Source organism: Cephus cinctus, unplaced genomic scaffold, assembly GCF_000341935.2.
Source record: "Cephus cinctus unplaced genomic scaffold, Ccin1 Ccin1_scaffold0398, whole genome shotgun sequence".
NCBI classification, from domain to species: Eukaryota; Metazoa; Arthropoda; class Insecta; order Hymenoptera; family Cephidae; genus Cephus; species Cephus cinctus.
The window spans coordinates 235,664-252,240 of NW_014333082.1; the positions used below are offsets into that span (position 1 = coordinate 235,664).

General features: G+C 39.3%; 2 protein-coding genes across 2 annotated transcripts in view; both read left to right on the plus strand.

The window, feature by feature from the left end:
• LOC107267302 (zinc finger protein 395) overlaps positions 1-5,749 on the plus strand; it is a 58,169-nt gene extending 52,420 nt beyond the window's left edge. The window contains exons 6-8 of the mRNA XM_015738833.2: positions 2,651-2,751; positions 3,051-3,315; positions 3,403-5,749. Of these exons, the coding sequence (XP_015594319.1) occupies positions 2,651-2,751; positions 3,051-3,315; positions 3,403-3,621 (585 nt within the window). The 3' untranslated portion in view covers positions 3,622-5,749. The remainder of the gene's footprint in view (positions 1-2,650; positions 2,752-3,050; positions 3,316-3,402) is intronic.
• Positions 5,750-9,170: 3,421 nt separating this feature from the next.
• Positions 9,171-15,955, plus strand: LOC107267320 (mucin-17). Its single transcript, XM_015738853.2, has 10 exons — positions 9,171-9,396; positions 10,012-10,314; positions 10,485-10,673; positions 10,777-11,066; positions 11,158-11,389; positions 11,461-11,673; positions 11,759-13,445; positions 13,534-14,165; positions 14,252-14,394; positions 14,486-15,955. The coding sequence occupies exons 1-10, from the start codon at positions 9,271-9,273 to the stop codon at positions 15,462-15,464; spliced, it is 4,794 nt and encodes a 1,597-aa protein (XP_015594339.1). The 5' UTR covers positions 9,171-9,270; the 3' UTR covers positions 15,465-15,955.
• Positions 15,956-16,577: the final 622 nt, after the last annotated feature.

A 16,577-nucleotide genomic window follows, 5' to 3' on the forward strand; every position in this document is an offset into this window, starting at 1 on the left:
TCTCTCTCTCTCTCTCTCTCTCTCTCTCTCTCTCTCTCTCTCTCTCTCTCTCTCTCTCTCTCTCGGAGTCACTATCCCTCAAGGTCCCTGGCTGTTTCGTGACATCACCACTGAAACAGTACACGCGGGTCCGAACGGGACGAAGTCAGCCAAGAGCATGGCAGCCATTGCTGGAGGTCACAGACCTTCTATGCCGACTGCCAGCCAATGCTCCCTCTGGCTCACTCTCTTGTTCTCTCCCAATCTTCTCATTCCTCTCCCTTTTCCTTTGCTTTGCTTTACTTCAGACGAGCAACGTTCCCTTCGAGTCTTTGCCGTCCTTCAGCTATCCCTCTGGCAACCGACGCATCTCAATGCCATTCCCAATAACGAGAGACCCACGCCAGTAGAACTGATCCCCCAAAAAAACACTTACTTGTAAAAAACTACGCCAAGTACAGGAGTGCTGTGTATTCCTCTAATAAAAAGGATTGATATCAGATTATTGAAGCCAAGTACATAAGTCACTACATGTTTGCCTATCGTATGATCTAGCACTGGCCCATAATTTTAATAGTATTTCCAAATTTCCTATAACGTTTACACTACTCTTTTACATTACTACTACTTCCCGTAGTTGATTATGATTTAATGGTCATTTAATAATTAATAAAACTTTAGGTGATTCCTTATCAAATACTACTTGGCGGGTTCGTGCATTTCTTGACATAAATCTGCGTTCATTATGCCAGTCATCAAACTCAAAACCAATGTCAACTTTCTATATACAGCTTATTAACAATAACTGGTCAAAAATAATCACGGTAAAAGGTTAATAACAAACATATAGTTTCAGGATACTGTTAGTACGTTCAAAGTAAGTACTTTGGAATTCCTGGCACGAACCCGCCAAGTAGTACTCGATAAGGAATCACCTAAAGTTTTATTAATTATTAAATGACCAATAAATCATAATCAACTACGGGAAGTAGTAGTAATGTAAAAGAGTAGTGTAAACGTTATAGGAAATTTGGAAATACTATTAAAATTATGGGCCAGTGCTAGATCATACGATAGGCAAACATGTAGTGACTTATGTACTTGGCTTCAATAATCTGATATCAATCCTTTTTATTAGAGGAATACACAGCACTCCTGTACTTGGCGTAGTTTTTTACAAGTAAGTGTTTTTTTGGGGGATCAGTTCTACTGGCGTGGGTCTCTCGTTATTGGGAATGGCATTGAGATGCGTCGGTTGCCAGAGGGATAGCTGAAGGACGGCAAAGACTCGAAGGGAACGTTGCTCGTCTGAAGTAAAGCAAAGCAAAGGAAAAGGGAGAGGAATGAGAAGATTGGGAGAGAACAAGAGAGTGAGCCAGAGGGAGCATTGGCTGGCAGTCGGCATAGAAGGTCTGTGACCTCCAGCAATGGCTGCCATGCTCTTGGCTGACTTCGTCCCGTTCGGACCCGCGTGTACTGTTTCAGTGGTGATGTCACGAAACAGCCAGGGACCTTGAGGGATAGTGACTCCGAGAGAGAGAGAGAGAGAGAGAGAGAGAGAGAGAGAGAGAGAGAGAGAGAGAGAGAGAGAGAGAAAGAGATAAACAGATACATAGATGGAGCCAGGCCCTTTTAAAATTAACGATAACAATGGCGGTAGGAATGAATCGTCGTGCCAATTCGTGACGCCGGCCGAGCGTCACGCGCGCTTTTGACAGGTCATTATATTCGTTTCGATGAGAGCGATAATGGTTTTGTGTACTGATAATCGAAATGGTGACATAAATGTGTGTATACGGATATGGAAAGCGTGGAATATTGCGCAATATAAAGATTATGCAAAAACACGAATGCAGTAACGTAATGAGACAGTGGGGTTCCGATTTGAAAAAGATATAAATATTCAAGTATTCCCTAGATCCTGTAATGAACGTAGATTAGAATTTCGAAATAATGCCGTGATTTTTTCTTTTTCCCGGCTTACCAGATTTACATAATGGCGTCGTTGATAATGACGCTCCTAGGCCGATATCGCAGGAATGCGTCCATAGCCTAACCGTTTGCACGGTAAATGAGCTGAGGTTGTTGAATTTCGGTCGTTGCACTCAGGCAATCGTGGTAATCGTGGCCTCCGCTTAGACCAGTTAAGGGAATTCGAGGACCTAACCTATCTTTTGTTCAGACCCGCATAGCTCTGATAATAATTTCATAGACAATGCCGATGTCGATAATTTCATCGTGGGTCTAATGAAACGGTATCTCGAGAGTCAAGGGCTTGACTAAGTTTCGAAGACGTGATCCGCTGTGCCTTGAGTAAGACAAAATGACAAGAATTGCTCATGGGTCAATAACACGTGTCTCAGCATATAAACAAAGAAGCATGGAGCCGGCAGGCCAGCCTTATCGATTTTTATATCCGACACCGGCCGAGTCTTGCCGGAGATACTCGAGTTATTCCGAGTCACGTTCCGAGTATACCACCTAATCTGGTCGAATGACTCTCCGTGCGATGGGGTTATCCGCTGAGTTTAAAGATGGCGCCACGTATAAAGAGTAGCAGGTTCATCGGATAGAATTTTATACAGCGCAGTATATGCGATGATTTTTTTTTTTACGTTAATTCATTCGTCTATAATTTTGTGTTTAAAATTTCTTCTGTTCCTCGTTGCAGGCTAATCCAACGACGGTTTTCAAATGCTTCTGGCCTGGATGCTCAGAGATTAAAACCACCTGTGCCCTTATCGAGGAACACGTACGCCAGCTCCACTTAGGGTGAGTTTTCCCAATGAAATATCTTATATCTTTTTAGCTTCAAATATATATATCGCTACCGATCCTTAAAATAAAGTTTGATGGTGTATAATTAAGGAACATCTTAAAAGACGCTGATCCAAATAACTTAGGAAGCTCAACAATCCATAAACAAAAGAGGAGAGATCTCAATCCAAATATATAGGATATATATTAAAGTAATTTATTGATCGAACGTTATTTATTAACGACTGATATTTCTAGGCCAAATGAAAAATTCTAATAATATTGTATAATCCGATTATTTATTTTATGAACAGTCCTAAGAAATCAAAAGGTTTCGACAACGAGGAGGACGACGTCATGTCTGACCACGAAGAGGAGTTTTATTATCAGGAGGTTCCACTGAACCACATGAGCTCTCCGCCGACAATGTCCCATCGGGACATGGCAAGGCCACCTCACGAGGATCCTGAATACCAGAAGCAGCTGCGCCTCGAAGCGAGTCCATCTTCCGTTCTTACCGACAATCTCGTCACCGTCGGCATTCGAGAAAAGAGCAATACCATCAGTTCCGCTACTCCGGTATGCAGTCATCAGTATAGTACTACTAGTCACCTTCGATGTCGTAAGATTTCGATGGTATTCACTCTCGTGATATTCATTTTCCAGAATACACCAAGTAAGCACATCAAACTGTCGCCCCGACCGTTCCAGCTTACGTATCAGCCTAACATGGGCTTGCTGGCAGTGTCGACGAAAATGCCAGCGTCACCTAGGCGGATTCGGGGAGAAACAAAGAAGTGTCGAAAGGTTTACGGTATGGAGCATCGTGACCTCTGGTGCACCCAGTGCAAGTGGAAGAAGGCCTGCAGTCGCTTCGGCGACTAGGCCAGAAGAAAAAAGAAGTCTAATAGCAGTTTGCCGGCTTTGAACGTCCCGCCGGCCGCCATCTTGCGCCGGCTGCCGCACCAGCGGCCGACAACGGCCGCTCGCGGCACTAATCTTTCGCATGGCTGAAAGAACACCTTCTTATATATGGTATTTTCTGCCAGCCCAACCTCGAACTTATCGACCACTCCCTTCCCCAGCCTAATTATTCTTCATTCGGAGGGTTTCGGTCCTTCGCTTAAACACGAATGCTGTCCACTCCTTGACTAAGAGCCGCCGGACACCTCTCTTAGGAAAGTCTAATCCCATGACGGATTCACGACGGTTGGGGCTGGCCCTCAAGCGACCCCGTCGGAATTGCCTTTGTCGGGATGGATATCAGGTCATAGTCTCAAAGCTGCGGAAAACGAGGCTTGGGGTGTCTTAATATTCAGTACTACAAATACCGATGTAATTCACGGCAGCGTTCTGCTTTTCCAAAAATGACGAGGAGCAATCCAGGAGTGTTCCAATTACAGTTCATGAATTTTCGGACAAATCGAGCGTGATTCAAGTATCTGCGGGCGGGGACTTGGTTGTCACAGGCTCGCACCGAAATCTAATGAGCTTCTTCCTACTAAGCGCCTGGCGCGGTTCGACATCAGCGTCTCGAGAGTTTGAAATAGTTTTCAAAAAAATGTCTGCGCTGTATCGAATAACTCTTTGAGGCCAATGAGTGACATTAGGAAGAATAAGAACGATAAAGAGCTAATTGTGATATTTTATCTAAATTATTCGGGTCTGTTGAGCCGGTTCGCAAAAAGAAAAAAAAAAATTGAAAAAAAAAAGAAGGACCGTATTATCGGATGAGAAGCGCACCGATAGCGAGAAAAAGTCGAAAAAAATTTTTTATACACCAATTCTATACTGCCAGACAAACAATAAGAAATACGGATGACGCCGTTGTTCAAGGTTCATAGGCAACTAATGTGTTAAGGCGTCGTCTTATACATTTATACGGCAGCGTGGGTAACACGCGCAACTAGCACGTCCCGATAACGCCATTTTGTAAGGTCGAGCACAATCGTCATTTTTGCGGGAGAAAATTACACGCGAAATTGTTGCGCGAAATCACGCGAGCGAAAAGATCGAAATCAATCGGCTAAATGTCAACAGTTTAATATGATTCCATCTAGCAGTCAACAGTGCTCAAAGCAGAATGGCGTATCCTCACGACAGACAACTTTGCGACCTATACGATACTAATGATTTTTCGCGTTGTACATTCTCAAGTCCATTGATAACAATGCTATCAAAAATCTCATGAAAATTGCCCATCTAGTTGTTACGAAATAACACCTAATCTCGAGAGTCTCCCGTGTCGTAAATCGAACCACTCAAATGTCGTAAAGTTCAGTTCTGTCGTGAAGAGACGAAAAGGAGAAATATATGTCGTAATAGTACGACTAAGATCAAGTACAATTACTTTGAAGAGAAAAAAAGAAAGAAGAAAAAATCAATAAGCGTACCGGTAATCGTGGCTAAGTGCGAGCCTACCTTAAGTCGAGCCGTAATGTGCGTGCGTTCGCAATATATAAGTAACGCGATTAAAATCGTGCGCGCTCTCTCACCACTTTTGCAAATGGCGCATGTAGCTTGAATGGCAATTACTACCGCCCTAAGGGACGTTTCACATAAAACGTCGCGATGAACGATAATAAGATCAAAAATTTCTACGATCGTCTTTGGGATTAAAGTAGGCACTAATTTAAATCGCTCGCGCGATCTGCGTGTCAGCTCGACTTTTTATGTAAACGTGACCTGACCTAATGTAGCGATAGAATATAAGGCATAATGTACATACGAGTGCCACAATGGAATATCATCTTTGATTACTGAGTATCGCGCGTCCCTGCGCCAGAATGAGAATGACTATGAAAGATTTTGTGATTCAATGAAATTCGAGACCTTTTTGGGTTATGTTTTATAAGAAAACAAAGGGTGAGAAATTATATCACGAATATCGCACATCATATGCTCAATCTGAATGCACCGAGTGGACGTGCTACTGACAACACGGAGTAACGAGTTATGATAAAAAAAAAAAGAAAAAAAAAAGTAAATGAGACAAGTCCGCGCTCAACAGTAACTGTTGTATTCGTTGAAAAAGAAAATTTTTAAGTATTTGATACGAAATCTGAAAAATTCGAACTGGTCCTTACATACGGATATTCGTATGAAGTATAAAAATCGCTACGCAAAGAAAAGACTACTAACAAGAAAAGCTGTTACTGATGAGTAATTCAAAGAGACAGACAAAACGAAAAATACGTTGCACGTGTCTACGTAGAAGTATATTCGCGGGGTTATTCAAGCCGATCGCACTGATTGTAGATAGCGTGTCTATTTGATTCGTACGATTTGGTCCGATTGGTGGGTTTGGCTTGAGTAACCTTCCATAATATATACTGTACATAAATATCTTCCCATTCACATAAACAAGAACACAAAATGTACATTTGCGCGTGCGCTCGGGCACACACACAATATACACATCATACCAAACGATCTCATCATTTTAATGAAAATGCAATTAAAGCCATACGGTCGACGGTTAACGGTTCTTAAGGTCGAACAATCCTGACACATTGGATTATCGCCCTTACGAGCCGAATAATACAATATTCATCATAGTAGAGATTAATCATTATTCTATATCTCTGATATGATGATAGAACCGGAAATTCCTGGTTTTCGTGCTCGCCAGGACCTTTGCTCGGGGTTGACCGTACGGCGCAAAGACATATTATTATTATTATTATTATTATTATTATTATTATTATTATTATTATATTGTATCATCATCGTCATCGTCTTCGTTACTACATTATTATATAATTGATTATTATATTATATATATATATATATTATATTATTAATTTTACAAATAGTGCATTACGTCATTATATTATTATATCATTTATTTACTTCACGATGAATTTTAAACTAAATATTAACTGGTATTGCTGCAATACTCCGTGCGAAGCCAATGCCGTATATCGGGTGATGAGTGGAATCGGTAATAATTGGAGGTTATGTGAGTTATGACAACATTACGGGAGGCGAAATGTGCCGTCTTGTCCTCCTGGGTTCAACGTGTATACCGCGATTGAGATTTCATGCTATTCGTGTAATAAACATATATAAATATATATACATATGGATATATATATTTATACATATAATATTTATAACACATATAAACGCCTCGCGCATTTTCAATAGGGACGAATAACCCATAAAGTGCGTTCAAGTTTCGGCGCGAGGCTGTAATATTTCGACTGCCGGGTAAATAGGAAGGGGAAAACGCATCGGAAATGACGGAGGCGCATGTACCCACTAATCAATATCAGTATAAGGTACCTTTAGAGGGCTGCAAGACCGACCGAATTTTACCAGCCGTGTTTTCTATTTATGTAGCAACAAGTTAGTGGCTAGGTTAGCGACGAATCTTAGTCGTTAGATGGCACTGCTAGCGAAGAACCGAGTGTCCCATCTCGGCCGTTGTCCCCCGTTGTCTTACACACTTCTTCCTTATTCTATGTCATAAACTCATTTCTCTTAAACTCTTTTTCACTGGCACATCTCCTCATTGGAGGAGTCAGCCACAAGGAAAGGCAGGAAGGTAAACTCTTTTTCTCCTCCTCTCTATAATTCTATTTTCCGACGCTTTATACGTATTACGCAAAGACGTAATTATAGTAAGCGATATTTCATCGGTCGAGATTCTTCCTTTGGTGCTCGGTCAAATTGCGGCACCATCGTTTTTCTCACGCGAAGGACCTACTCATTGTTTAAATTTCTTTCCGCTTTTTAATATTTTCACGAAACTAAACTCCTCGAGATGAAAAAATTGGTGGTGTCGTCGTCGCCGTTGCTTCGCGAGAATTCCGTCGGCGGCGCTACTGTGGCGTCCCTATAATAATTCGTAGCAATGGATAGATAATCAAATACAGAGTATCGATAAAAAAAACGCTGTCGTAAGAACGGGAGAGTGTCGCGAGTCTAAGAGAATATTCATATTCGTAAGAACCTTGAAATACGTACTTTTGAATATAACATTTGATAATATTAATCGTCTGATCTTCGGACTTGCGACAGCTTCTTAATTCAGCAATTTATCGAGAGGCAGAGGACATTTTTTTTCCTTCTCTTTATGACTCGTTTGCGTCGCTAATGTCACGGCGACGCAAATGACATCGAGAATAATAGTTATCGACTAATTAGGCGTGGTTTTAAACCCGTAACTACGTGACTCAACTAACATATAAAAGAGACTTAGTTCTCGACTCTTAGTGGTCCGTTGGTAAATCTGATGGACCAGTAAGGGTCCATCACTGATCTGCTCTTATATGTTTGTTGGAGGAGAATTCGTTGTGCGCGACGTATCTCGACACTTCAGAATAATTGAAGTTCATATTCGCGTCATGCCACGACTGTCTCGGACGATAATTCGTTAATTTAATTAAAACAATCTAATGCTAACATTACGCATAAAGAAAATTTTGTGTAAGGCTTTCGATATTAAGTTGTGTGAGTAATATCCGAGAATGTCTTCGTTCCAACGCTACATGTACGATTAGATCGAATATTTTTGACTTTTTCAATTAATTGGAATTAATTGGCTATTGCGTTTTATAATCTAGGATCCTTGAACATTTTAAACATGCCACGTTAACTGTGGCGCTACAACGTTGATATGCGACATAATTTCACTGAATTTAAAAATTAAAATGATTTCTGAATATTTGTTTTATTTATATTTAACATGTTTTAATAGAATCCTTGCGTAAATGATTTTTGCGCATTTGCTATGTGCCCAAGATATTTTTTAAATTGTATGTTTTATTAATTAATTATAACAGGATTTTCTCGGAGAAAATTGTATTGGAATTATTAAGAGTACCCAGGATATAAGATTGTAATGAATGATAGTTTTTACGAGTGACGACGACGACGGCGACGCTTGACGAACCGAGATGATAATATATATATTGTAGACATACGATTAACATTATTAAACATTATATTTTATTAATTATTATATACATATTATAAATATATAAATATACTTATATAAGTACCATGTTACTTGGATAAACAATTTATTGAACCTTATCCTATTCGTCAGTGTAAGTACGCATAGTTATATCCACTCTAAAATAACTAATTTGTGTGTTTAATATTATCTAGAGTATGATAATAAACTAGTTTTCATAATATCATGCATACTTTTCCTCATCAATGAAATAACAATTTAAACGTATATTGGGTTATCTACAAGACCATAGATTAAAAGTCTATGAAGAACAACTTTACTTTCTTTTGGAACCTCCGTTGGAACCCTATATGTATACAGAAATGCTATATATGTTCAGCTTCTAGAAGATGGCGCTTATACTGTGTTCCTTATTCATAGGTTAACGGAAGTGATTTTATCGACAAAGCTGTACGTAAAGTGACTTTACCGATAATTGAACTGCGAAAATGTTAGCTTGCTGACGCTCTATGAGAAATCGAACAAAAGTCAATGCCCGCTATTATAATTTGACTTGGGAAGAAGTCTTAACGGAAAATGTTATGACAAAATAGAATTTTTAAACTTGAAATATGTCTATCAATGTTACTGTTAGTGGAAATCCAGTTTGTATTCGTCGAAGAAGAATGGTGCTGTCGGATTTAGATCTAATTAAACAGAACGAAAGGGATCGGCGAAGGAGGTTACGCCTCGAACAGGTGGAGTATATTTAAAAACATTAAAAATACAACTGCTTTTATTTTTGCCTAAAATAGCAACGTTAAATAGATATATCAAGTAATGCATTGCACTTCTATTGACGAGTTTTGATTGTATATGGTCACTTTTTCCAATTTCAACTGAATTATTAACACTGACAGTGAATCCTTTTTCATCATGCAATTAGTGATAATTTTGTATAGCATTTAATATTTGCAATATGTTTAATGTTTTTATATCAATAATTAAAAGTCTGAAAATTTATGCATTGTGACTGTATCAGGAAATGATTAGTTTAATTATTTTTATCATGGTAACATTCAAGCACAAATTATAAGCCATTTCACATTGTGTAATGCTTATATTCATTATAATAAGTTGACTGGTGAATGTAATTTTGGAATGAAAAAGTTTCTGAAACAATTTGAATATCTTATTCTGTCTATATTCTTGGTGTTTTCTCCCTCAGTTATTGTACCTGTTGCATTTTTAGTTTAATAGTTTTACTTTGAATGAAGAAAGAAATTTTCCATCTAATATCTATTTTATAATTTTGTTTTCATAAATATGGATCCAGAAATATTGGTAGCTTAGTAAATAGTATATTTTTTCAGGTCAGGCAGCAATCTAAAGAAATATCTAATAGATTATTAGAAAGAGCAAAGAACTTGACACAGAAAGAATTATCAAAACTTGAAAAAGATGGCAAGTCAGAGTTGCGTCAAGCTCATGAAAGAAAGATTCTTGAACTACAATCCAAGTATCAAGAAGAGATGGAAGACATTGGAATGGCTCATACTTCAGCAGCATTACAGGCTGATGTATTTGCAACATTAGAAGCTGAGAAAAAGAAAAATCGTGCTATAGCTATGGAACGTGGAAGAGAGGCAATGCAACGTACAAAGGAACTGTCAAAGGTAATTTTTAATTAGAGTAAATCGTGAACTGTTTCTATTGCATCAATAAGAATGTATTAACTATTAAAATATCTTAATTCTTAAATATTAATCAAAGTACTTACAATATTGATAATATTTTTGATGTATTTATATTTAAAATCTTAAGATAATTTTTCCCATAATGACAGAAGGAAGACCCACATGTCGCTCAGCAAGAAAGACTTCGTCAAGTGCGGGAAATTGAAAATGTAAGATCCGCTATGGTTGCAAATTTACCCAATAAGGGAAAGAACCCAGCCACAGATTCCTCTGATACTGATGAAATGGAAGATAAAGATTCAAATAAATTAAACGAAAGACGCAAAAACTTTCCTAAGGTAGTTATACAGATGGTCCCTAAGAAAGCAGAAGTTTGTTAAATTTATATAACAATTAACAAATATTCAACATCTTATTACTAATCACACGTTTAAACGATAGGTCCAGCAAAAGAAGCAGACGCAACCCGTCAGTGCGGTATCCTCAAAATCGCAAAAGTCAATGTCACCGTTACGAAATGTAATTCAAGAAAAAACACCATCGTCGCCACAAGCAGGACCATCCGGCTTACAAAAGCAAAAGCGAACACCAGAACGTGTCCAATCTAAAGGCGTTACAGATATTTCACAGCTTCCACACACTTCGGTTGCATGCGATTCCGATGAACAACAACCTCGTAAATCGGCACCCTCCGTTAACAGCATTCTGTCCAAAGCCGATAAAGTTGCTAGGTAATAAAAATATGATGTCTACTTGTATTATACTTACTGCTATCATAAAAGTGACCCAAATTAAAATAAAGATATACTACATTTTTTTAAGGTACAATCCGGATGACTACAAACAGGATTCTAGTAGCAGTTCTAGTTCATTGAGTGATGATTCCTCGTATTTCTCTGATGGCGGCAGTGAACCTCGTAAAACAAAAAAGACACCAAAACATCACACATCTATAGCTAGTAGCAAAGTGCAAGTTTATGATCACAGTACTAGACAGAGAAACGCTTATGAGAGGCCTGTTGGATTGGTGGAACGAGTGGATCTTACTAATGAAGTAAAACTCGAATTAAGTATAATCAGTTATTTACAAGATTAATGTTTCTAAATTGAAATCTTGTGAAACAGCCGAATGCAGAGGACCTAGCACGCGAAGTTCAGGAATCTGAAAGTGTGGAGACCCAGTTAGCTGAGAGTCGAAGACTTACTGCACAGAGACGTGGCAATGATGCCATCCTTAGAGAACGAGTACGAAGAGATTATCAAACTCTTATCGAGAACATGGACCACCTCTCTAGGGAAGAGCGTAAATTACGAGCTAGTCAAATTCATAGTCCCCCCGTGAGTGTATTTTAATTATACAACAATATCTGTAACATTTATATAATTTACCTGACGTTTTTCTATTATGTAATTGTTTACGTAGACTGAGGATATTCATATGAGTCAAGCTCGACGTAAAGAATGCCAAGAAAAACGTCAGCGAAAAATGGATAGAGCTTTCGAAGAAATTATGCATGAAACTGCTGAACATCATCATTCGCCTGTAATTCCTGAAAGAGTTATAACTCTACCACCTAGAGAGATTCGATCTCGTGAGCCATCTCCAGTATGGGAGGATGCGCCATTTTCTGAGAAGGATCGTGGAAAGCAAGAGAATGAAGAAAGTGAACAATTATCTCGCGAGGAGCAAATTTTGGAGATGCTGAAAAAGGTTGAAAGGCAAAAACGTCTTTTACTGAGAGAATTTGGCGCTAATTTACCAAATGAAGTTTTGAATGCCAGCCTCAGACCACTGTTTGACGAGCCACAGCCAGGGCCATCCAGGTCATTATCAAGAAAATCACCTTCGAAGAAATCTCCACCTATAAAGCCTCCCTCGCCTGAGATTAAAGTAATCAATCTGTCTAATCCTGAAGAGTGTTGTAAAAAAGAAAAGAAACAGCAGCCAAGAAAAATAGAAATTGCTATACAGACTTCCACTCTGGAGCAAATAGGTGCAGCACGTGATCAGTCTGTCCAGGTTGAGTTAGTACCAGACAAAAAGCCTACCAAGGAAAATAATTCGGAGCAAGAGACTTTACCTGGAAGTAGTAGTCAGGATCCTCAGTCTAGACATAGTTCTAACAATCAAGTTAAAGTATCTCTGGCGAGGCCTGTGCAAGACAGTAGTTCTTCAGGGTCGATGTTAACGGGAGTAGTGATTGATATTGATAAAGAATACGTTCGCGTGACTCCAAAAAAGAAAAAATGCACAAAGGCAAGACGTTCACCTAGATTTTTAGCGAAAGCGCATTCGACACCATCGAGTAAGACTGGGTCTCCGTCAAAGAGAGCAGCAAGATCTGCACCAGTAACTCCAAGAAAAACACCTGTGAAGAAAACGTCTTTGAGAAAACGGATAGATGCAAGAATCCAAGTGGATTCTAGTACGGAGAGTTCACAAGCGTATCAGACTCCTCCCAATCAACAGACCCAAGAACGTGTTTCTACTGCAGCTGGACCTGCACCGGGACCTAGCACGACTGCGGGTCCGATAAGACTATCAAGACGCAGGTCTGTAAAAATCAGAGAAACCTCAGACACATCTACTTCATATGCAAGTCCTCCACCATCAGCTCCCGCTATGTTGGCAAGACTGTTGAATAATAGTACACCTATACTGGAATTATTGGATTCATCTTTGGAACGCCCACCTCGAAGACTGGTCAGTCCCGTCTCATCGCCAGAAACACCATCCCCAAGGACTATGATGTTACCATCAAATGTTCCTCGTCCTGAGCATTTTAACATGGTTCTACAGTATACAGGAACTAGCACGACCAGCTCTCAGACTGGTCGTGAAGACCGTTCAACCTTGACAGAGACAATCTCCACTCAAAAAAATCAAATACGGTCACCAGGGCGGGTGAGACGAAAACCGGTGCAAAAACAAAGATGCACCTGTCGAAATCCTACTTGCACGCTGATCCATGAGAAACTTGAAGCTTATGACGAGACTATAAAGAATTCTCCCGAAATTCTTAAAAAATATGACGATCTGCAACATATGTGCACCGAACGCATTGCTTCTTTGAGCGATTTAATTGAACGTGTTCGTAATGATCAAAGAGGTAGATAAGATTTTTGTTAAGCAACACATACTATATTAATAGTATTGTATAAACTAAATAATCGAAATTTAATGACTTTGCTTTTCAGGAATGGAATTTTCTCTAGTGACACCAAGTGATGAAAGTAGTTTCATGCAATTTCCACCAGCGCGACCCATGCGCAGTGATCTTTATAGTGTACGAAGATTAGTCGACAGTATTGAAGCTATTCACAGCCAACTAGCACAAACTCTGATGGATTCAGAACGAATAATTGCTGGAAATAAACCACTACAAGCTGCCCAACCTGGTTCTTTCCGAGTGACTAAGGAATCCACGAGCACCGGTACTGAGGAACCTGAAGCACGTGAACAGAATACTAAGGATGAGAAAACTAGAGCAAAACCTAGAGTCATTAGCGACGAGCCTATAAATCTATCGCCAGGACGATTGCGCGCATTAAAAACACCACGTTCTGCACCTATTGGTGCTGCTGATGCGCCGTGGCCGACTTCTTCGAGTCCACATGAAGACATGGTGAAAAAATTGTCTAAAGAAATTTTGGAGCAAAGCAAAAGTCTGAATAAATCAGAAGTCAAGGACGAAGGGATGCAGGCTAATGAGAATGAGCAACGAAAGAGTTTGTCGCCGACAAGACCACCTGTTGATTCTGCTACAGTAGCGCCTTCTGCAGATGAAAATTCGAATCCTGAAAATAGGCAAATTTCTTGGAATTTTACGGTAATGCTGTATATTATGTTCAACAGTGGTAATTTATTATGTGAATTCTAAAAGTCAACAGACATAATATATAATTCTTTTTACAGTCTACTAAGGAAGAAGAGTTTGTGCCTGTGTTAGCTGGAATACCTAAAGTTTCACGGAGGACTTCATCTTGTCCTGAAGAAAATCAACGATCTTCAAATGGTAGAGGAAAACCTCCAGTTACCTTAGGTAACAACGGCTACAGGTACTTTGAACGTAATCCATACAGTATGGACCAACGCAATTTAATTCTACTACAAAGAATTATGTGATGACCAATGAAATTATTATTTCAGAGCAGACATACTAGTCTCACCCGGTCATGATTTATCAACAATCGTAGAACTTGATACACCAGACACAGTTAACAAAAGTCAAAGCTCAGTCAGAAGTCCAACTGGTAAGTCTCGACGTAGCCTGGCGCTGGATAATGCGTCACAATCAGAGACTCCAACTCGTTTAGAATCCTCAACAAGAAAATCTGAAGAATCCCAAGGACGAAAAACATCCCAAATAATAGGAAAATCATCCGTGCATGTGGCGCCCCTGCCGACTGAAAAATCACCACAAAGAAGTCCGCAGGATTCCCCACAGAAAAATAAACAATCGTCTCCAACAACTAGTCGCCGTATGTCTGGTGGTGGTTCTGGAGAGTTGAGTAAATTTGAATCAACCGATTCAGATCGGCCATTAACTCAAGTGCTATCAGGTCAGAACATCCGACAAGGATCAGAACAGTCTGATTCAACTAGTGCAGCTAATCGTGAAAATAAAATAACTAGTACAAGTTTCAACAGTTTCTCTGCACTATCTGGAATATCTGAGATAACTAGTACACCGTCATCTGATGTATTAAAATATGCATCGACACTGGAAGAAATGGAAGTGACGTTGAAGAAGCTTGGTCTTGGTTGGGCAGCAACAACTCTTAAAAAAACAAGAGAAGCTAGTGCTTTGAGTTCCTCTTCGAATTCAGATGTGACACCTATGAACACTGCCAGAAGAATGATGTCTCCAGGACTTAAATCAGACGTTGGTGGCCTTCCAGATCTCAGTGATGTCTCTTCGATCTCAATAAAGGATGCAAGCAAGTCTACTGATAGAGCTGTGCTTCTTAGAGGAAGAACGTCCACGCCGAACATTCAAAACTCTAATTCCTCATCAGGAAAATCTAGCTCCTGCACATCGAACTCTCCAGCTATTAGTCTACAGGATGCTAGTGATAGTCTGACTGCCCCGAACATATCACTTACTAGTAAAAAGAAAACTTTTTAATTCGGATGTGATACGACTCCTTTGTCTAAAGACAGAGGTACTATGCATATCATATGATTGTATAGACATCGATTATTTAGGAAATTATATTTTATTCTGAGTTGTGGAGTACAATGAAAATTATATAAATATTCATACTAACTTAATTAGCTACATTTAATATGGGGTATAAAGGGTTTTTTTTTTATAATAATATTATTCCTTTCGCTGCGAACATGGATACAATTAAATACACTGTCCGAACCCAGAATAAAATGACTTAAAGTGTATTAATAGGTAATTTGTACTATTAAGATTGACTTTTAAAAAGTATTGAGAGTTATTTGGATCAGAGGGGAAAGCGGATCCTAAAAAATTCTGTTGATTGACGACGTAATCTGTTACTGAATATACATATATAATTTTAGCACTTTTAATTTACAATTTTATACACGCTATTATTGTGTTTTATTCCGTGACCTGAATTTGATATATAAGTTAGTTCAAAATAAGTATTTAATACTAATTTTTAATTTTACAATCTTTATTCGTCCCCCCCTTATTATTCCAGCAAATCATATCCGCTACGAGTGGCGTATATCGATACTACCTACTATTGCATAGTACCATTTCTTTTAGTAATGCATATCATGGTCTTACATACAGGTCTTCAAACTTCCTCGAATTTCAGTGGTGGGGGTATGTCGCTTACTGAGGTTGAATTAAATTTCAAAAAGCGTCGCTGTTATCGGGTACCGCAGATAAACATAACCTGCAATCGTGCAGACAGTTAACAAAGTCAGTATCGGCATTTACGCTTTTTTCTAGACATTATAAACTGTTTCGCGTGGCTACTTATAGTCAACATTCAAGCGATGCCACCGTGGAAACCACGAATAGTACAGAGATGGAGTGATCCTCCAGGCCCCCCGAGACCAACAACAATTAGATTACCCGATCACAGCGACTCTATGCAGCTATTCGGAATGGCTTCACTAAGCGACCCACCCTCACCGCCAGAGTTTAAAGAACTGTATGTAAGACCGTGATGCATATTCTGCTCAGAGATCAGTAGGAAGATGCATAACGCTACGATTTTCGGCGATACCAAAATCGTGGCGCTAAATCATAGCG